Here is a 22,917-nt window from a genome sequence, read left to right on the forward strand (position 1 = left end):
CTGGAGTGCAGATTCCTGGAAGGGGTAGGAGAGGAAAACCAAAGAAAACCTGAGGGGAGACGATAAGGCAGGACATGTTGGTAAAGAGGATTAACATTGATATGACCCAAGATAGAATTGTGTGGAGAAATGTAATTAGGGAAGCCGACCCCACATAGGGATAAGGCAAAGAGAATGATGATAATATACATCTACCCTTATAAATAATCTCTCTTATCTGCAAAAAGAAGCTTTCTTCTCTTCACCTAGCGCTGGAATCCTCTGTGGGCTTTGGCCTGTTCAACAGTTGCGTTACATTTCTTTCTGTCATTGCCAACTTTTATCTAATTCCAAACTCCCGTAATCCTTAGGTCATTCTCGATGTCTTCTAACTAGGGCGACTTTGTGATCTATTCTCGGCCGGACTCCATTCATGCGGATTCTCTAGCCGCTATTCTCCTAGCGAGACGCTCAGAAATCTTCCTGAGCACTTTTCTTTCAAAACTTTTTAGGGTATCTTTGTCTTTCTTCGACATAAACCACGAGTACTCCTAAAGAGATAACCAATGTAATCAAAAACAATATCAATCCCAAAAAGGCTCCAGGACTTGACTTAAGGCTGTATGACACTATGCATTTTCTTGTATCATTTCTAATATCGTTTCTGATATCGTTTCTTGTATACATTTTCTTGTATCATTTCTTGTACGTACATTTGTGCCCTGTATGACACTATGCAAGTTCTTGTATCGAAAACTGTATGAAATTCGGCACGTGATTGGTCGAAATTTTGTTTGTCACCCTGTCACGTTACATTGGTATGGTAATGGTAGTACTGCGTCTACAGCTGATTTTAAGGATTTTATAAAATTTATAAACTTTTAAAAACAAATATTTTAATGTTATAATAACTAGAATTTTTACGTTGACTGTTGATTATTTGTGTTTTTTAATTTGTTTTGATATTTGTGCTAAAATATTTGCATTATAATTATCTTCAGTTTGATCCAAATTGGAACTATTGTATTTTCCTCTATTAAAAAATTATGCAATATGAAACCCAAAGTTATTCTAAATAAATGGTTATTAGTAGAACAGTAGTCCATACCAAACGGTATATTAAGTATCAATAAAATATTTATAAATAATACCTACAAAACACAAATAAATTCATCAAGACATAAATCATATGATCTCATTTTCAGCCGCCATTATGACATTTAGAAGTTTTACCAGCAGGTTTTACGTTTTTGCTCTCTGCGCAGAAATTGGCGCAGTTATTGTACAAGAATCTGTGCCTGACACAAATTCTTGTATCGTTTCTGATATCGTTTCTTGTATCTGTGTATGACACTATACATTTTTTTGACATATCAGAAACGATATTAGAAATGATACAAGAAAATGCATAGTGTCATACAGCCTTTAATAACAGGAGAAATACTACAACAATTACCTAGAAAGGCCATCGTAAAAGTCACAAACCATATAAATGCAGTATTCAGGTTGCAATATGTACCAGTAACGTGGAAAACATCTGAATTTATCATGATTCCCAAACCAGGGAAACGAATCAATAATGTAGGATCATACAGACCAATATCTCTGCTACCAATTATATCCAAATTATTTGACAGGATATTGCTAGCACGAATCTTTTGCGTTATTTATTTTGCCGGATATTAGCGCACTTTTGACTGTAGATGATTTTTATTATAACCGGCTGCCTATTTGGACAATAAAACTGTTTAAATACAAAGATTTATTCAACAACCAATGATCAAATAAAAAATACAAAATATTTAATACTCGTTAAATTTGTAACCTATAACAATATAAGTCTTTATATGAATTGAAATATTATTTTGTTATTTATAATCTGCTTGGAAAGCCACCTGCCACCGTAATGGCTTCTGCAGTGACATATGCAGCGTCGTCTGATGCAAGAAAAGCAACTACACCAGCTACGTCTTCAGGTACTCCAAATCTAAAATAAAGAAAGAAATTGTCAGCAACGTAACACATCTTATTTTGGACACATATTTAGACACGACAGGTGTAACTTCCTTCAGATTATTATAGAAGGGAAAGTAGAAGGCAGACGCAGCCCAGGTAGACGACAATGACCTGGCTGCGCAATTGAGTTGTAAATGCTGTAAATTATTGTAAATTGAGTTGATTAGTTGCCATTGTTGTTGGGATGTTAAGACATAGTGATGCGTAAGATATAGCCTCTCCTGTTCAAATGTCAACCTCACCTGCTCGTATGGTGATCTAGATCATGGTCATCTGGTAAATCCTGCAAGACAACTAACGAGGCTCTGACGTCCGAGTGTTTGCCGGGATAAGCAATCCACCATTTACTGGCCAACGGCTTCGGGCGGACGAGCTGGTAAATGGAAGGGCACTCTGTTGTCCTGAGACTGGGAAACTGGTCTCAAAGGCGGAAGAACCAAGAAAGTGGTCAACGGCATCAGAATGCAGAAGGCAACGAGAAACCACTGCATTAAAGGTCCCTGATGACATCTCTAGTAAAGCTATCATGGCAAGTCCAACTAAAGTGGAAATAGTTACTAATCATGGAACACGGAAGCCAAGATTCGGCAGGGGAGGTGATCCACCTTTAGACCACAGGGCCTCCCAGGTCGTAACCCAGCGAAACCCCTGTGACAGATCTGGAAAAGTGTCTCTAAGAACAGCAGAGTTGATTATTAAAATATGTACCTGGAATGTGAAGACAATGTATCAGGTTGGAAAAATTCATAATACCATTCAAGAAATGACCAGACTCGGAATCGGTATAATGGGCATAAGCGAAATGAGGTGGCCAAATAGTGGTGCTTGTATTGTTGACAACCATATGGTATACCACTCAGGAAATGACGATGGTCAACATATATATGGGGTTGGAATAATCGTGTCTCCCCAATTACGTCAATATGTTACAAATGTTATACCTATTTCTGAAAGATTAATAATAATCCAACTGAATACTAGCCCCGTCAAATTATATATATTACAAGTGTATGCCCCCACGAGCGATAAACCAGAAGAAGATCTAGAGCAATTATATGAGTTGTTGATAAAGTCACTTAAACGACTAAAAAAAGAAGATATAACTATTATTATGGGTGACTTCAATGCGAAAATTGGTAAAGGGAGAAGCGGTGAATTCATAGGTGATTTTGGTCTAGGACAGAGAAATGAAAGGGGAGACAGATTAAAACTGTTTGTAGAAGAAGAAGAATTTGAAATACTAAACACATTCTTCAAACTACCACCAAGACGCTTGTACACCTGGATCTCCCCGCAAGATCAACCAGGAAACGTAATACGGAATCAAATTGACTACATAATGGTGAACAAGAGATTCCGTAATGGATGCCTATCGGTTAAGGGTTACCCCGGTGCTGCCGTATCATCAGATCATGTTCCTGTTGTGGGTAAATTTAGGTTTAGATTCAAGAAGGTTGCAAAAAAGAACAGCAACAAAAAGTGCGATATGAGAATACTAAAAGATAAGAAAACAAAAGAGACAGTCGCACAGATTCTTTCAGAGAAACTAATTAATATGGAGCAAACATATAATGCCGAAGAATCACTCCAAAATATATGTGAAACCTTTAACAGCATCAGAGAAGAACATCTAATAGAAAAGAAAGAGATGAGAAAAAGTTGGATGAACGACAATATACTACAACTTATGGAAGAAAGAAGAAAATCAAAAAACAACAAAATAATGTACAACACGATTCAGAGACAAATAAGAACTGAAATAAGAAAGGCCAAAGAAAATTGGTTAAAATCACAATCTGAAGAGATAGAGTCGTTAGAGCAAAAACATGATACGTTTAACATGCATAAAAAGGTGAAACAAGCAGCTGGTCTTCAGAAATCCAACACAGCTAGCAAATTGCGAGACCAACAGGGGAATATCATCACAGACAGAAATCAAGAAATCTGCATATGGACAAAATACATACAGGAACTCTTTGATGATACTAGATCCGAACAACCTCCATCCTACATATGTGATGACCACTTACCAATCACATCAGATGAAGTGGAAAGAGCAATATCACAACTAAAAGATGGCTAAGCTCCTGGACCTGACAATGCATATGCTGAACTCATAAAACTATTTAACACCGACGGTACTCAACGCCTAACCAAAATATTTAACGACAAATATTTAAGCGGAGTAATACCAAAAACATTGTTGAAATCGACGTTTGTTGCTTTACCAAAGAAAACAAAGTCCGTATCCTGCAGTGATTTCCGAACCATCAGCTTAATGAGCCATATTTTAAAACTATTTCTAAAAATTATACACCAAAGGATATATAGATTGTGCGAAGAAAAAATCAGCCGAACACAGTTTGGTTTTCGAAATGCAGTGGGTATAAGAGAGGCTTTATTTAGTATACAAGTGCTATTTCAACGATGTAGAGACGTAAATTGCGATATTTATGCATGTTTCATTGATTACCATAAAGCGTTCGATACAGTAAAGAACGACAAGCTGATGGAGATATTAACCACTATTGGAATTAACACCTGTGATTTAAGGATTATCAGCAATCTGTACTGGAACCAAACATCCTCTATCCGTACAGAGGCAGGAGAATCCGACGATATCAAAATCAAACGTGGGGTCCGTCAGGGATGTATACTATCCCCCCTGCTGTTTAACATCTACTCTGAGGAAATCTTTCAAGAAGCAGTGGATGATGTTGAAGCCTGAATTCGAATTAACGGAGAATGTATCAATAACATAAGATACGCAGACGACACTGACAGTTCGCTGACAGTTCTGAAGCCCTACAGGAGTTAATGAACAGAATCGCGGAGGTCAGTCAGAGATACGGACTTTCACTAAACGCTAAGAAAACAAAACGTATGATTATCTCTAAAAACAAACAGCAATTTGGACGAATCAGTGTAAATGGTCAACAAATAGAAAGAGGCAAGACATATACCTACCTTGGTACGAACGTCAATGAAAATTGGGACCATTCTATAGAAATCAAATGTAGGATAGAGAAAGCAAGATCTGCATTTCAAAACATGGCAAAGTTGTTCAAATGTCATGATTTGTCGATACCCATAAAAGTCAGATTACTACGATGTTATATCTTCCCTATACTGTTGTAAGGAGTTGAGTCGTGGACTCTCACAAACGCCACCTGCAAGAAAATTGAGGCTTTTGAGATGTGGCTTTATCGTCGAATCCTGAAGATATCTTAAACCGACCACATTACTAATGAGGGTGTTTTGCTGAGAATGCAAAAAGAAAAAGAGCTGTTAATCAAAATAAAAACAGCCAAAATCGAATACCTCGGTCACCTCATGAGGAACAGTGAAAGATATGGACTGCTGCAACTGGTCTTACAGGGAAAAGTAGAGGGAAAGCGTGGACCAGGAAGGCGAAGGATTTCGTGGCTGAAAAATCTACGTACGTGGTTCAACACAACCACTACAAATCTTTTCAGAGCAGCAGTGTGCAAAGTACAGATTGCCATGATGGTCGCCAACATCCGAAACGGATAGGCACTACAAGAAAAAGAAGAAGTTGCCATTAAATTGTGGTAATGTAACCAACTCAATTTACATCCCACGTGTTGGGAAGGTCCATACCTTATAATTTGTCAATTATCGGAAAGAGTTTGAAAATTTTACAATCGCCATGCGGCATTATGGCGATTATGAGATTCTCAAACTCTTTCTTACGTTTGACAAACTGTACCTAAGGGCATTATTCTTTTTTATTTATATCAATCCTATGGAGTTTTAAACAAGTATTAATATGCACCTCTCTAGCAGTAAAATCAGATTAGGCACATGGAATGTTAAAAGCATCTATGCAGCAGGCAAGCCCAGTAACTTAGTTCAAGAGGTTAAACGCTTAAAAATTGATATAATGGGCATCAGTGAGCTCCGCTGGCCTGGAGCGGGAACATGTGAACAAGATGAAGGCACACTATACTATTCTGGAAGTCTACAAGATGACGTACATCAGAGGAATGGAAATTCAAGAAATATGTAAAAAAATTTGTACCTGTGAACGACGGACTAGCGATACTCCAATTAAATAGTAAACCATTTAATATCAATGTTATATATGCCCCTACTTCAGAAAAGAAATATGACAATGATGTTGAATCATTCTATAGTCAATTAAAACAGACACTTATCAATCTAAAAAGGAAAAAATCACATAATATTATTGAGATTTTAACGCGAAAATTAGTCAAGGACGAAGACCTGACCTGGTAGGTGAATATGGACTAGGGGAGAGCAATGAAAGAGGCGATAGATTATGCCAGTTCTGTCAAGAACATGACATGATAATCGCAAATACATGGTTCAAATTACACAAAAGAAGATTATATACATGGAAGGGATCAGGAGATAACTCACTTCATATAATTAGAAATCAGATAGATTATATTCTAGTAAACAAGAGATTTAAGAATGGTGTCTAAAGATCAACGACATATCCTGGTGCAGATATTGGTTCAGACCATAACCCTCTAATAGCTGACATCCAAGTGAAGCTCAAAAAAGTCGAAGAGAGCCCCAAAACACCAAAATTACATATATCAGCATCCAACAAATCGCTAATAGGAAATGACCTGAATAATCAGCTAAAGAATGCAACAAATTAAAACAATACAGAAATGTGGAACACGTTTAAAGATCTGACCTGTAAAGTAATGGAAAAATATACAACAACGATGCAGAGGCACAAAAAAACAACAATGGATGACTGATGAAATCCTGGAATTGATGGAGAAATCAGAAATACTACATGCTATAAAACAAGAGAGCCGTTGGTCCCGACAACATACCTACAGAAATTTTATAGCTCATAAATGAGGAAAACATTGGAATACTAGTCAAACTTTTCAATGATGTTTATTCGACTGGTGATATCCCTGAAGATTGGTTAAAGTCCGAATTCATAACCCTACCAAAAAAACAACGTCCGAAAAACTGTAGCGATTATAGAATGATAAGCCTTATGAGCCACACTTTGAAAATCTTTTTACGTATCATCCACAGTAGAATCAGAGATAAATGTGAAGAAGACCAAGATGAAACACAATTTGGCTTCAGAAATGGACTGGGAACCCGGGACGCACTCCTTGCACTAAATGTGTTATTGCAGAAATGCCGAGATCAAAGGAAAGACGTCTTTGCTGTATTTATTGACTATTAGAAGGCATTTGATCGTACAACATAACAAATTAATTAAAATATTAAAGGATAAAGAAGTTGATAGTCAAGATGTACGATTCATAGAAAAATTATACTGGCGTCAAACAGCGACAGCTTGCTTAAATGGAAAATCAACAGAAATATGCAAAATTCAAGAGGTGTCAGACAGGGTTGTATACTGTCCCCACTGTTGTTCAATTTATATTCAGATAGAATATTTAAGGAAGCGCTGCATAATTTGGAATGGGGTGTGAAAGTTAATGGAATTCTGATAAATACAATCAGATATGCAGACGATACAGTTATTTTAAGTGATGATATAAATAGATTACAACATCTTTTAAATGCTATTGACACAGTGGGAAGAGAGTTTGGCCTAAATATAAACTGTTCAAAAACAAAATACATGGTATTTAGCCGTTTGGCTCATCAAGATTCACGGTTATATGTTGATGGTCATATAATTCAAAGAGTACCCAGTTTTAATTATCTTGGTTGCCATATTACTGAACAACTTGATCCAGATAAAGAGATAAAATGTAGAATCGAGATAGCCCGCACGACATTTTTAAAAAAGAGGTCATTCATCTGTAATGATAACTTGCAACTTCAACTTCGAAAGCGCATGATTAAATGCTACATTTGGTCAGTCCTCTTGTATGGTGTCGAAGCATGGACATTAAAAATATCCACCATTAACCGTTTGGAGGCCTTTGAAATGTCGCTGCACAGACGTATACTGAAAATACCATGGACGGCTATGCTGACAAAAGTGGCAGTCCTTAAGAGAGCAAATGCTACCCGCGAGCTGCTTGATAACATCAAATATAGAAAGATGGCCTATTTTGGACACGTAGTAAGGGGAGACCGGTATAATATTCTTCAACTTATTATGATGGGTAAAATCGAAGGACGCGGAGGAATTGGTAAAAAGCAGGCCTCTTGGTTGAAGAATATCCGGGAGTGGACAGGAATAAAGAAAGCAGAACAACTATTTAGAATAGCTCGAGACAGAGACAGTTTCGCCATGTTAATCGCCAACGTCAAGGGGACTTGATAGGGCACGTTAAGAAGACGCACCTATAATGCAACTACATAACATTTAACGGGTTTTCACCCTAGTATTTCTTTGGTGGCTCAGCTGGCATTCAACCTGTCTAAAAAACACTGATGATGGTTTTTTAATAAAATCGAAAACGTTGTATGATGTAGCCCTTAAAGGGATTTTAATAAAATTGTATACCTTTTTTTAAATGTATGTATGTCTAAAAATATTATAATAATGTACCTTTTCAACGGTGTCATCCTCTTGAAATAAGGCTGGAACTCTTTACTGTCTACTAATACATTACCAAATGTGGTGTTGATTACCCCAGGTACTACACAATTACAAGTAATATTATACGCCCCCAAGGGAAAAGCAGCCTGCTTAGTTAACAATATTAAAGCTCCTTTGCTGATTGGGTAAGCTCCTAAATTTTCGTGTGCCGTATAGGCTGAAACAGATCCATTGTAGATCACTCGTCCGTATTTACTCTTCTTTAGGAGATGAAATACTTCTTTGGTTAACATAAAAGAAGCCTTAAGGTTTGTGTCTATTATTTTATCCCACTTATCTTCGGGACAATCCAGGACATTACCGATGAATGGATTTACACCTGCGCTTTGGACTAAAATATCTAATCCTGAAATTAAACAAAATGTTTTCATAAAGACGGAAACAAAACTGAATTATGAAAATGAAAGACGTTAATGTTTCATTCTGTTTCAGAGGCGACCATCATCCGCTTATAGACCCAGAGGCAGCGCTGAAAAATCTCTTTGAATTTACTAAAGCTAGGGGCCGGTTGTTCGAACGCTAATCAAAAATGATCATTATCAAATATTTAATTACTGTCACAACTGTCAATGCCAACTTTGATTGGGTTGCTGAAAACATAATTATTGATTACAATTATGAAATTAGTTAATCAATTATGTTAATAATTGTTATTTTAATTGATTAACTAATCTCATAATTATAATCAATTATGTTTTCAGCAACCCAACCAAAGTTGACATTGACAGTTGTGACAGTAATTAAATATTTGATAGTGATTATTGTTGATTAGCGTTCGACCAACCGGCCCTAGATATTTCACAGTTGATTACTGTGATTGTATAGAGAAACATACTGCGGTCGGTCAAGCGAAACGTAAAACAGGGGTTACTGAGAGGGTATTAAAGTTGCTTTCCTACGAAGGTAATTAAATCCATTTACTAAGGCTGAAAGTCAGTACACACATTCTAAATTAAATATAAATAAAAGTTATTATAGTCGGTTAGCTGTATGACGGGACAGAGCCGGTCGGTCGGCCCCAATAATCAATTGAGGAAATAAGGCATTTGGGCTCGCAATTTTTTCGTCCAGCATGTATTTACTGGAATAGTCCGAGGATCATTTTCTATATCATGCAGCTATCATACGCTAAAACCTTGGGGGTGGTTGCCACCCCATCTCGGGGGTAAGAATTTTTTATTACATTTTAACCATGCAATTCGATGGAAAAATTGGTTCTGAGAAAAAAATGTTTGTACATTCTCTTCGTAAAACTTATATTTTTGGAGTTATTCGCGCTTGAAAATAACAGTTTTTCGACGAAAAAATCAACTTTTTTGGAGGGTTTTTTTGAGAATACCTCGAAAAATATTCTATATATTTTTGGCGATAAAAAGGTTCTTCAAAAATGAATTTGTAGGATTTTTAAAGAGATATAAGGCTATGTAAATTAAATTCCTTAAGACCCTTAGTTTTTAATTGGGGCGGGTCTAAAGGGTTCGAATAAGGGGGTGTAAATGGTAAATAATGGTTTTAAACAGCTATATCTGGCTAACCGTTTACTGTAATGAAAATCTGTGCACACGGTAATTTTAGTCATTAAAATGGTTACAATTTAGTAGTTTATAATTTTTTTCCTATCTTCAGTAGTTTCGGAGATATTTTAAAGTAAAAGGTGAAAAATATCAAATTGCAAAAAATCGATTTTCCTTTAAACTCCAATTTTTCCATAATTAGTCGTTTTAAATAAGTCAAACTCCTTGAATATATTAATAATATAAATATAAAGGGAACTACAGAAAGGTAAAGACCAATTTTACATTAGGAAGGTAGTTAGGGGGTTGTTTTCATTGATTTTTTCGTAGAGAAAAGCAGGTACCGACATTTTTTGATTAAAAGTCGCTTAATTTTTATGCTAGAAACTTTTTATTATTAGTTTTGAAAGGTCTAATTGCATACTTGAAAAAAAATTATTTAAGTTTTCCTCTAAAAATGCAAATTTTTCCCATTATTTGGCTTTGAATATTTCAAATTATGCATTTGACGAAAAAAGCTAACTTTTAACATGCCGTATCTCGGTTTGTATTGGTCTTACAGATATTATTGGAAAAGAATTTGGTTTGTGTTATAAAAAGATACAGTTTTGATATCTACAGTTTTTTTTTATTAAATGCATATTTTTCGAGGTATTCTCAAAAAAACCCTCTAAAAAGCCAATTTTTTCGTCGAAAAACTGTTATATTCAAGCGCGAATAACTCGAAAAATATTATTTTTACAAAAAAAATGTAAAAACATTTCTTTCTTAGAATCACTTTTTCCATCGAATTACATGGTTAAAATGTAATAAAAAATTCCCAGCCCCGAGATGGGATGGCAACCACCCCCAAGGTTTTAGCGTATGATAGCGGCATGATATAGAAAATGATCCTTGGACTATTCACTACCTTCTGTGAAATTCCCTTCTGATTGCTAGCCATAATGCTTCATTTCCTCAATCGACTACTGGGGCCGACCTACCGGCTCTGTTCCGTCATACAGCTGACCGACTATAATAACTTTTATTTATTTTTAATTTAGAATGTGTGTACTGATATTCAGCCTTAGTAAATGGATTTAATTACCTTCGTATGAGAGCAACTTTGATACCCTCTCAGTAACTCTACACACTCACAGTAATCAACTGTGAAAAATGTAGCTTTAGTAAATTCAAAGAGATTTTTCAGCGCTGCCTCTCCGTTTACTACGTAAGTTTCACTATTTTGAGAATTCAGAGAGGCCTATGGTCTACGCTGAAGATCTCTATGGAAAATAATCTGAAGATCGACAATTAATTCCATGCGGAGCAAATAATTCAAAAAATCGAGAGAATACAACAACGAAATGCACCTAATATTCATAGATTTCAAAAGCGGTTTTGACACAATATATCGGACAAAAATGATGAAGGAGCTAGAGCATTTTGGAATCCAAGAAAAATTAAGACATAATATATGCTAACAGTGGACCTAAAGAACACCACAGCAAAATCAGTTTCAACGGAACAACTCCTAAGGAGATCAATGTAAACAAAGGCGTGAAACAAGGTGAGCCTATCTCATCGACACCGTTTAATCTAATATTCTTCTTCTGCTTCTTCCTCTTTATAAGCAATTCTGCTTGTTCATTGGCGGATTGATAACTCTATGGAAGGTTGTCACTCCATCTTTTGCGCGGTCGGCCGATACTTCTTCTACCGACTGGTGATTTATCTCGTGCTATTTTGACCACACGTGTCTCCCCCATTCTGGTTATGTGGTTGCTCCATTCTCTTTTTCTATTTAGTGTCCATTCGTTTATACACTGTACGTTACATTGTCTTCTAATATCTTCGCTCCTCTTTCGATATCTCAGTCTATTTCCTGTAATTCTTCTCAGTACTCTCATCTCTGCCGTTTACAATAGTCTTTGTATTGTGGCTGTATCGGGTCTTGTTTCTGATGCATATGTCATTATTGGTCTTACACTGGCTTTATAAATTCTTGACTTCATCTCAGTGTTAATATGTCAGTTTCGCCATATAGTATTATTAAGGCATCCTGCCAATCTATTTGATTTTTGTACTTGATTTCTCACTTCTTTGTCTATGTCTCCGTAACTTGACAATGTAATTGCAATGTATTTTACTTCCATTACTTGTTCAATACTGATACCATCAATTTCTATTTTGCATCTGATTGGTTCTTTACTGATTACTATTGTTTTGGTTTTCTGAGATGAAATTGTCATATTGAATTCTTTTGCTCTTATGTTAAATTTGTGGACTAATCTTTGCAGACTATCTTCATCTTGGGCTATCAATATTGCATCATCTGTGTAGCAGAGTATTTTTACTTTTTTGTTTCCCATTCTATATCCTCGTCCTTTGTTGACGTTTTTGATGATTTCATCCATGATTAAATTGAAAAGCATAGGACTCAATGAATCATCTGCCTTATTCCACTACCTATATCTATAGGTTCTGTAAGTTGTCCATCTCTTCTGACTTCCATTTCGTTGTTTTGGTAGATGTTCGCAATAGTTTTTATGATATCTAGAGGGACATTATACATATTAGATAGAAGATGGATTAGATCTTTGAGTCTTACTTTGTCAAATGTTTTCTTTAAGTCAATCAGACATAGAAATGCTGGTCTATTCTTCCCTAGTGATTTCTCAGTAATTTGCTTTATGACAAATATTGCATCTGTACACGATCTTCCTGATATTGGATGTAATAATAAGGAGGAGGAGGAGGATTTTGCAAACAAAAACATTATTACAGATCAATTTCAACTAGTAACAAGTGCAGAGGATTTAGTCATCATAGCGAAGACGAAGAATATCGCTAGAGATAAACCAGCACAAAACAAAAAACATGACGATAGGGAAGGACGCAACAACTCAGAAATATCTAATAACACAGAACCATAAATTTGAAACTGTGCCCACCTTTAGCTGTTTGAGAGTAACAGTAGGGAAAACTATAAAAGAGAGAACAGACGAAAGAATTCTGAAAGGCAAAAAAATAATTGTTATTCTTTAAATTTGACTGATTATTTTTCTTTAAATTTGATTTTATAAAAAGTTAATAAACCTTAAAGTTCAGTGTGCTCGAGAAAATTCCAAATGGACTATTGCCGCTCTTCCCCTGTACCCTTCATATGGAATGAATGGAAATAAGTAAGAGTATAAAGATGAACCTATATAAGAGCTTAATAAGGCCAGTTGTTACATATAGGATGGAAACAACGACGATTAATAGGAAAGGGGAAGATAGCAGTCTGAAATTTGAAAGAAAAATATTGAGAACAATACTCGGCCACAATGTAACAAGACAGGGAGAAATAAGAATGAAAACAAATGCCGAAATTAAAGAAGAATTAAAGAGAAAAAATATAGTCAAACACATAAAATCTTTTCGCTTAGAAATTAAAGCGCATATACAGAGACGGCCACAATCAGACACGTTGAGAACTCAGAGGCGGCTTTACCTATTGTGCAGGGTGTGCGGTGCACACGGGCGCCGGGATGTTGGGGGCGCCGAGCACCAAAGAGCGGGTCCTTTACTTTGTTTCAACATAAAATATGAAATTTTTTTAATTATGAGGCGGAAGATGAATCAGTAACTGACGCGAAAATACATTTTAAAGTCAACTTTTACTATTACCTAGTAGAAGACAGCAATTACGAAGTTTGACGAACGCTTCGAACGTTTAAAGCAAAATAATGACACTTTTTTGTTCCTACAAAAATTAAAACACTAGAAGGATTTAGAGTTAGATACAAAAAGAGCATATTGTTCTAATTTAGAAAATAAATTGTGTCATGTTGACTCTTTAGGCGTAGATAGGTTTGAGCTCTTTAATGAAATAGAGTTATTACCAATCTTTATTGATGATTCTACTACACCCTTGGATATTTAAAATTCTTCTTCTTTAAGTGCCATCTCCAGGACGGAGGTAGGTAATCATCATAGCTATTTGGATTTTAGAGCGGCTGCTCTGAAAAGTTCATTTGATGTACATCCGTACCATTCTCTCAGGTTGCGCAGCCACTATATCCTGCGTCTTCCTATGCTTCTTCTTTCTTGAATATTTTTCTGCATAATGAGTTGGAGCAAGTTGTATCTCTCTCCACGTGTAATATGTCAGAGATTTTCCAATTTTCTGGTTTTGATTGTCTTTAAAATTTAAGATTTACATTTCTTTATTCATCTTTCTCAGAACCTCTTTGTTTGTGACGTGTTCTGTCCACGATATTTTCACAATTCTTCTGTACATCCACAGCTCGAATGATTCTAGTTTTTCATTGATGCAGCATTCAAGGTCCTAAATAAGCTTTATTTTAAATTACTTGTATACAAATATATTACTTTCACTGTTCCCAAATTTGTTCACTGCTCTTAGAATTTACCTCACATTGCCAGCGACAGTAGCGCACAGTGAAAGATCATTTTCTAAATTAAAAATAATAAAAAATTATCTAAGGTCAATATTGTCGCAAAGTAGATTAACAAATTTTTCACTAGTACCTACCCAAGTAGCAATTTGTCGACGCGACGACGTTGTCTACCGCGTGGCAACGTTTTGTTACAACGTTGTTATTGCCTAGAAGACGACCCTATTCTGCACTAATTTGGTGGACGATTTTTGAGTTGTCTTGACGTTGCCTAGGCAACCTCCTATGAAGCAACATCGTTTCGTAAGCGTTGCATAAGACAACTGAAGCGACTATAAAAACAACCTGCGCGTGCAATGGTTGCTCAAGGAGTCAGACTAGTTATGTTTTTACCTATATTTTTAACACCTGTATGGTGAATGCGAAAACCAAAAAGGTAACTATTTTGACATCGTATTAGGTATTTAAATTTATATAAATACATAAAGGACATACAAAATTACCTGATCTGAAATTTATAAACGCATCTCAGATTACCGTCAAATATGGATATTTCACCTTTAAAAAACACACGCGCTACTTTTTTACGACATTTTTGACAAAAAATATGCAAATTTAAAAAAATCAAATTTTAATATAAAAGTCAAAAATTATGTTAAAGATGTTCTGTATAAATTTAATGTATTGATGGTGCTTTTAAAGGTATCAGAAAATGCCTGCATTTTTTATATTCTGTGTTTTCATTTTCTTTACATCCCAAAAATCTCAAGTAAAACCAAAATGGTGCATTAAACAATATTACCAATATTACTAAAAAAATACCTTATTACCAACCCTAGACCGATAAGACAACTTAGAATTCCAATCGCCAACCAAACCCGGCCGCGCTGACTATCCCAACCATTTCAGAACGCACCCTCTTATTGGGTGACAGAGAGGTCATGTGACCAGTGTCAAAAGTTTAATTAAGTTATTAATTGGAGATTTAAATTTAACAGCGTTGCCACATTTAGGAGATTTCTACTTTTTTGGTAGATTTTTGATATTTTTTAAAATATTCTAGTAGGTAATATTTTTTAGTAGATTTTTGGTATATTTCAACATTTTGTTATGACTAAAATAAAATTTGTTTTTAATAGTATTTACCCCATTTCTAAATTAATTTTCACACATTTGGTTACAATTTCCCAATCCGAAAATAAGACCGAAAATAAGATTCAGGACGTAGATGATGAATATTACAGAGAAATGAAACTGGATTCTTGTGTAACAAACTTGCAGATTTCAAGTAACAGTGCAAGCAGTATTTCAGGTGTTATTGAAGAGTTCTGGCATTGGGTGAGCCTATTAGAAGCTAACGATGGAAAACTAAAATATCTAAACATATGTAACTTTGCAAAACACAGAATATTGTGTTCACGTGTTTCTAATGTTAAATGTGAAACAATTGTTTGAAGAATTTGATCCAGACATGCAGCTGTTAAAATTAGTGGATGAGAAAATATTCTAGTTGTTAAATGTACCTATTCATTTTTTTCGAATCACGAGGAAACTATAATAAGTATTTTTGAAAAATTTAAACGCAGAATGAAAGACTGCATTATTTAGAAAAACCAAAACGTTTCTTTTGAATGAGATATTTGGAATTAAAATGACACTACATTTTGTCTTTTTTCACCCCTGTAACTTATTAAAATAAACATTATAGAAGTTTTCAGGGACTTTCGGTCCTCGGAATAACTTAATCTTTCTTTCTGCGTTTAAATTTTTCAAAATACTTATTAGTTTTCTCAGGATTCGCAAAAAATGAAAACATTTAAAATACACTGAACATTTTAACGGGCGGCATTTTGCGCCTATCCCCTTAAGTTAGCTGTTGTTTTTATTATCAAAAATCCCAAATATATCCCAAAAATCCTTAAGTATATTTTAGTTTTTGATTTAGTAGATTTTAGCTAAAAAATGGTAATTACCAGTTGTTGTTTTGGAATAATTAGGTTTCCAATTTTTTGGAATTCCTCTTGGGACAGTTAAGACGGATATGCAGTTTACTGTATAAGTATACTGTATTTACATGGCCTAAAAAGAATCTACTGATTTTGTGAAAGCAAAACTACTGAAAGAGTAAAAACTGACCTGGCAACCCCGTCTAACAAAGCTGATATAAAGATTGAAAGATTAAGGTTATCAAATCTACTGATAAAACAGTGGACAATGGAATGGAAACCAGCTATTAAAAAAACAAACAAACAGGTTGTTAAATAAATCGAAAATTTCCAGAAAAATAAAACATATAATAATAAGAAAAAAATAAGGTTATAAAGTAAATTCTTTTTCTCCTTCTGAAGTTGCCGCAAAGGTGTCACACACCTAGAACAACACCTAGGGTCGTGACAGACAACTTCAGAGTCGGCCAGAAAACCCAAATCGGCCAGGGCGTAAATTAGTTTAGCATTATAACGTTTTTAAGTCGTTGCGATTGTTGAAAAAACTGAACTGTGATATGCAGTTGTCACAATGGTAATAAATTAGTTGCCCGTATAACTAAAGGTATTACTTAAAGTTGTAACATCGTAATGTCAGTCGGGATAGGGGACGTTGGCCGAAACAACTGAAAATGCTCTCGGGCAACGTTATATACAGTGCATTTGTTTGTACTGACAACCAATGTGTCGAAAAATTGCTACTTGGGTAAGTATTGAATATGAAATAAAAATTGAAGTAAGTGATATTATTCAAGACTTTGCTAATGCAAAAGCACGAAAAGTATCTTTTTTATATAAAAAGATATCGAAACCCTATTTAGCATTGTCCTTTAATAAAAGATCCTTTATTTTGACATATACGCAAGCGCAGTATCACGTCCTTTATTTTCGTCCTGTAATAAAATACAGGCCGCTCGTATTTAAGGAAAAATAGAGGACAAAAATCTTTTAATGGAGGATCCTTTATTTTGACGTAACGTGTCAAAAATGTGACAAATTTGTCAAATTATGTGAAGAAACAAGAAAATAAAGGCGTCTAACTTCACTTATATTTATGTTTTTATCAACAAATAGAATTTTATAGGTTATTTTTATATTTACACAAATATTTATTTGTCAAAATAAGAGATTCCTTAAAACTGTGTTTCCGATAACTCTCATTAGACATATCCTGTATTTGTCCTTTATTAAAAGATCCTGTAATAAAGAAACTTTTAACTTTGGCTTTCGATATCTCTCTAATATATGTTGTAGTACGTATGTGCCTGTGTGCGTCCTGTAATATTTCGTTAATAAATTATTATTTTTTTGAATAATCACAAAGTTGTTATTTTTTATTCATCTAACCAATTCCTTCCTAAAAGTAGATACTATTTATTCGTGTACTCAAGCCTGTCAAATTTCCTCAACCAATTTTCAACCTTACCTCATAGATAAAAAAGTTCATTTTTAATTAAATATTTTTAACAGATTTGGGTAGGTTGTTCTGAGGCCAGAAAAAGTAGGGTAGGTTGGGTAGGTTGTTCTGGGACATGAAATTCGGTTGGGAAGAGATAACCAGACTTGCGAGCTCCCACGTCACATAGGATTAGCCTGGGCAGCGTTTGGTAAACTGAGCTATGTATTTAAATCGGACTTACCCATATGCCTGAAAAGGAAAATTTTTGACCAGTGTGTATTGCCTGTACTCACTTATGGAGCGGAAACATTAACACTCACAAAAAAGGTAGTGAACAAGATGCGCATAAAGGTCGCGTCATATTATAATGCACGTCGCGTTTTCGGCACGTAGCGTTTCGTTTGCGAAAAATATAATTTAATGGTTTTTAAATTGAACCATTCATATTGTGCGTATAAGACACGTAACGTAGCGTATAAGACACGTTACGTCTGCGTTCGGTTCATTCGAAAACAATATTTTTCGGATGTTGACAGCTACGGGTCGTTTTCCCCTCGTTGTTTATTTAGGTATTCCTTTGAATTTGATACAAAGTATTTAGACCGGTCAGTATCGTCGCCCTCGCTAGCGAAATTATTCCTATTCGATTTTTTGCACAAATTTACTCAAAGAGAGGTTCTTATAACATATCCACAGGGTGCCAGACGGTGCCGTGGTCGAAAAATTGTTTAAACAATCTTTTTTAAACAAATTCACAAAAATATTTTTTCATTCGAGCAATATTTTTTTTAGATAATTTGGGTAATTCTGAGCAAAAAAGGTTTCTTGTCATTTTTCTCTAAAATTGCGAAAATGGCTAATTTCAAGGCTTAATAACTCGATTAAAAATTATTATTATGAATTTCAATAAGTGATCAAATCAAGTTTCAAACAACTTCTTCAAGGTCCTGAACAGATTTTTGTCATTATTTTATTACAAAGCTGTTATTTTTAACTATTAACAATTACCGCTATAGTCCAACTGTATCGTCGCCCTCGTTAGCGAAATTAGATTTTTTTGCACAAACTTACTCAAAAAGAGGTCCTTATAACACATCAACAGGGTTCCGGGCGGTGCCGTGGTCTAAAAATTGTCAATTTTTGTTAAACAAATTCACAAAAATAATTTTTTATTAATAATTTAATTAAACCCAAATTAATAATAATTTGAGTTATTCTGGGCAAAAAAGGTCTCGTGATTTTTCTCTAAAATTGATTGTTTTCGAGTTATATGGCCATTTCCGCATTTTTGCAAGATACGTTTTTTGCTAAGAATAACCCAAATTATCTAAAAAAAAATCGTTCGTAATGAAAAAATTATTTTTGTGAATATGTTTAATAACAATTATTGTTAAAACAATTTTTTGACAAGGGCACCGCCCGGCACCCTGTGGATGTGTTTGTTATAAGGACTCTTTTTGAGTAAGTTTGTGCAAAAAAATCTAATCGAAATAGTTTCGCTAACGGGGGCGACGATACAGTTGGACTATAGCGCTAATTGTTAATACCTAAAAATAACAGCTTTGTAGTAAAATAATGACAAAAATCTCTTTGGGACCTTGAAGAAGGGGTTTGAAACTTGATTTGGTCACTTATTGAAATTCATAATAATACTTTTAATCGAGTTATTAAGCCTTGAAAATGGCCTTTTCGCATTTTTCAAATTTTTAATCGCATGTAACTCGACAACAATAAATTTTAGAGAAAAATGACAAGAGACCTTTTTTGCCCAGAATGACCCAGTTTACCTAAAAAAATATTGCTCGAAATGAAAAAAATATTTTTGTGAATTTGTTTAAAAAAAATGTTTAAACAATTTTTCGACCACGGTACCGCCCGGCACCCTGTGGATATGTTATAAGGACTTCTTTTTGAGTAAGTTTGTTTAAAAATATCGAATCGGAATAATTTCGCTAGCCGGGGCGACGATACTGCCCGGTCTAATTTAAAAAGTAGTTTTCGAGGCAATTTGTCATGTAAACATGTGTTGTGACAATAAACACATCTGCACCGCACCAAACTGAAACCAACGTAAACGTTCTATGTATGATAATGTGAATGGGCAGTCCGATTGCCGGTCTGCAAACGCTACGTGCCGAAAACGCGACGTGCATTATAATATGACGCGACCTAGGGATATGGAGTGCCAGATGTTGGGTGTCTCCCTGAGGGACCGAATCCCAAACGAAGAAATACGTCGTAGAACAAAAACAGCGGACGCCGTCGAAAGAATCGCGTCGCTCAAGTGGAATTGGGCAGAACACGTCGCCAGGTTGTCAGACAACCGATGGACAAAACGTATTGTCGAGTGGAGGCCACGAGAAGAAGCACTACGGAGCAGAGGACAACCACCAACCAGATGGGCTGACGATCTGAAGCATATTGTCGGCAACTGGATGCAAGCCGCACAAAACAGAGAAAGATGGAAAGAGCTGAGGAAGACCTATGTCCAGCAGTGGACGCGTACGGGTTGATGATGATATTCTCAGGCCGTGAATACCTATTGGCTCCCGACACAATTTAATATTACACTATTTGCATGTTGATTTTTGTTTACATTATAAGCGTACCTAATACCCTCTACTCTAATACTCTATGTACTAGTACATTCTAGGTAGATACCTATTCGACTATTCCATTTTAACTGCGCGTCTACCAAAGGGCGCAAGGGCATCGACTGCACACGGGCGCTACATGCGCTAGAGACGCCTCTGTGAGAAGGATAACTAACTGGACACCACTATAGCCCAGGTGTAGGGGAAGGCCCAGAAGAACATGGCTAGAGAACGTAGAAAACGACATAAGAGCAATGAACGTGAAAGACTGGAAAGTTCAGTGCAAGGACAAAAAGAAATGGAAAGGATTCATGACAGAAGCAAAGACACACAGCAAGCTATAAAATGACAGAGGAGTAATCCACCTCACCCAAGAATAGGATTTTAAACGCCATAGCGTTAGCTATAATCACTAGGAATTGTAATGCTTAATGAATGAATGAAACTATTCAATAGCCGTAGCTGTAAATTTAATTAAGTGCTTCAAAATTTTGTTTAAAGATTGTCTTTTAACTTACCACCAAGTCTTTCTGCTTCTTTTACCAGTAATTTTCTTTGCTCTGCATCTCCAACATGGCAGGTGACACCTGTCACTAATAAACCCTTGTCGTTAAGTTTTTTGACGGTGTCTTTAACGTTTTCCTCTTTCCTGCTAGATACAATAACTTTTGCTCCCTCTTGTGCTAATCGTTCTGCTATAGCTAAGCCTATGCCATTTGTTGATCCTGTTACAAGAGCAATTCTATCTACTAGGCGATTTTTAGGTACCATTTTGCTAAAGCCTAAAATATTTTTGATATTCTTAGAATAATTCATCTTGAGAAAACGTCACGATTATGGGTTCTCTATGAATCCAAATTTAAGAGTATGTGTAGGTAAATAATAATTTTGTTGTGAAATGAAAACTAGAGACGTCTTATATCTCAATTCATTCAGAGAGTGCCATAAACACCAGCAGATATAAGTAGGGGGAGGTTCGGTTCAAGATCAGGATCAGGATCAGAGATTTCCGCTTCCGCCGCAAGCGGAAGTCTCTGATCCTGATCCTGATCTTGAACCAAACCTCCCCCCACTTTTATATAAGACTTCCGGTTTAATCCCGACTCTCCTAACGGAAGTCGACTTCCGCCGGAAGTCCCTGATCTTGAACCGAACTTCCACCCACTTATATAAAAGACTTCCGGTTTACTCCCGACTCTCCTAAATAGGATTAAAGATTAATCCCGACTCTGGAAGTCTAAAAATAAATAAACCGTTAGATAAGAAAAACCGTTAGATAAGCTATCAGATAAGAAATAATTGTTGATAAGGTGAAAGTCTAAAAATAAATTAGTAGCTAAGAAAAACCGTTAGATAAGCCGGAAATCTAAAAATAAATTAGTAGATAAGAAAAACGGAGATAAGCTATCAGATATAAAATACGAGGAAGTCTAAAAATAGCTCGGTAGTATAAGATATGAAAAAAATGTTAAGATCGAAAAGCTTATCAATAACAAGAAATGACAAGATATCTTATCATGGTAAACATTATTATAAATAAGAGATTCTTTCAGCAATATTTAGTTGTATTCAATACTTTGTCAAGTTTTATAGATCAGGTTAGAAGTCTACAACTGGCAAACCCCCACCACTTTTAGCTCAACAGTTAAATACCTGTAATGATCTAAAATTGAATAACACATAATGTGGCAGTCGCTCTCACTTATCTAACGGTTTATTTATTTTTAGACTTCCAGAGTCGGGATTAATCTTTAATCCTATTTAGGAGAGTCGGGATTAAACCGGAAGTCTTTTATATAAGTGGGGGGAAGTTCGGTTCAAGATCAGGGACTTCCGGCGGAAGTCGACTTCCGTTAGGAGAGTCGGGATTAAACCGGAAGTCTTATATATAAGTGGGGGGAGGTTTGGTTCAACATCAGGATCAGGATCCGCTTCCGGCGGAAGCGGAAGTCTCTGATCCTGATCCTGATCTTGAACCGAACCTCCCCCTACTTATATCTGCTAACACCCAAACCGCTTTCAAGATTCTAAGCTATAATCATAGAGTGTACCTACATATCGCCGGCGCCGGTCCGGAATAAGAATGACTTAACTGCAAATTTTGTCAATTCCTGTTTATTGCGTAATTAACTTCTAAAATACTGTGTAAAGATGGTACAAAAGCGACATTAGTGTAACTATGTACTGAGCCACTACAGAGTAGTTGCGTCGTTATTGAAATACGCACCATTTTAGATCTTGTTTCAGATGAATAATGAGGCAACTGTAAATAGGATTGAAAATGGGGTGACTATATTAAGATGATGAGATTCGGACCAATAGGGATCGCTGTAAGAATAAACGCTATACTAAATATTTCAAAATAATTTTTTTGTACAGAACAATCAAGAAAGACGCAACTGTAGATAGGGTTGAAAATGGGGGGATTAAATTAAGATAATGAAGTTCGAACCAATAGGAATGAAACTAAAAGCCATCATTGTAAGAATAAAGGCAATACCAAT

General features: G+C 35.5%; 1 protein-coding gene across 2 annotated transcripts in view; it reads right to left on the reverse strand.

Moving 5' to 3' along the window:
* Positions 1 to 1,726: 1,726 nt before the first annotated feature.
* Positions 1,727 to 22,917, reverse strand: part of LOC126889491 (dehydrogenase/reductase SDR family member 4-like) — a 32,977-nt gene continuing 11,786 nt past the window's right edge. For both annotated transcript variants that reach the window (XM_050657826.1, XM_050657825.1), the window contains exons 2-4: positions 20,932 to 21,195; positions 8,489 to 8,885; positions 1,727 to 1,966 (exon numbers count right to left, since the gene is read on the reverse strand). In XM_050657826.1, the coding sequence (XP_050513783.1) occupies positions 1,852 to 1,966; positions 8,489 to 8,885; positions 20,932 to 21,184 (765 nt within the window). In that variant the 5' untranslated portion in view covers positions 21,185 to 21,195 and the 3' untranslated portion in view covers positions 1,727 to 1,851. The remainder of the gene's footprint in view (positions 1,967 to 8,488; positions 8,886 to 20,931; positions 21,196 to 22,917) is intronic.

This window comes from Diabrotica virgifera, chromosome 8, assembly GCF_917563875.1.
Source record: "Diabrotica virgifera virgifera chromosome 8, PGI_DIABVI_V3a".
Lineage (NCBI taxonomy): Eukaryota > Metazoa > Arthropoda > Insecta > Coleoptera > Chrysomelidae > Diabrotica > Diabrotica virgifera.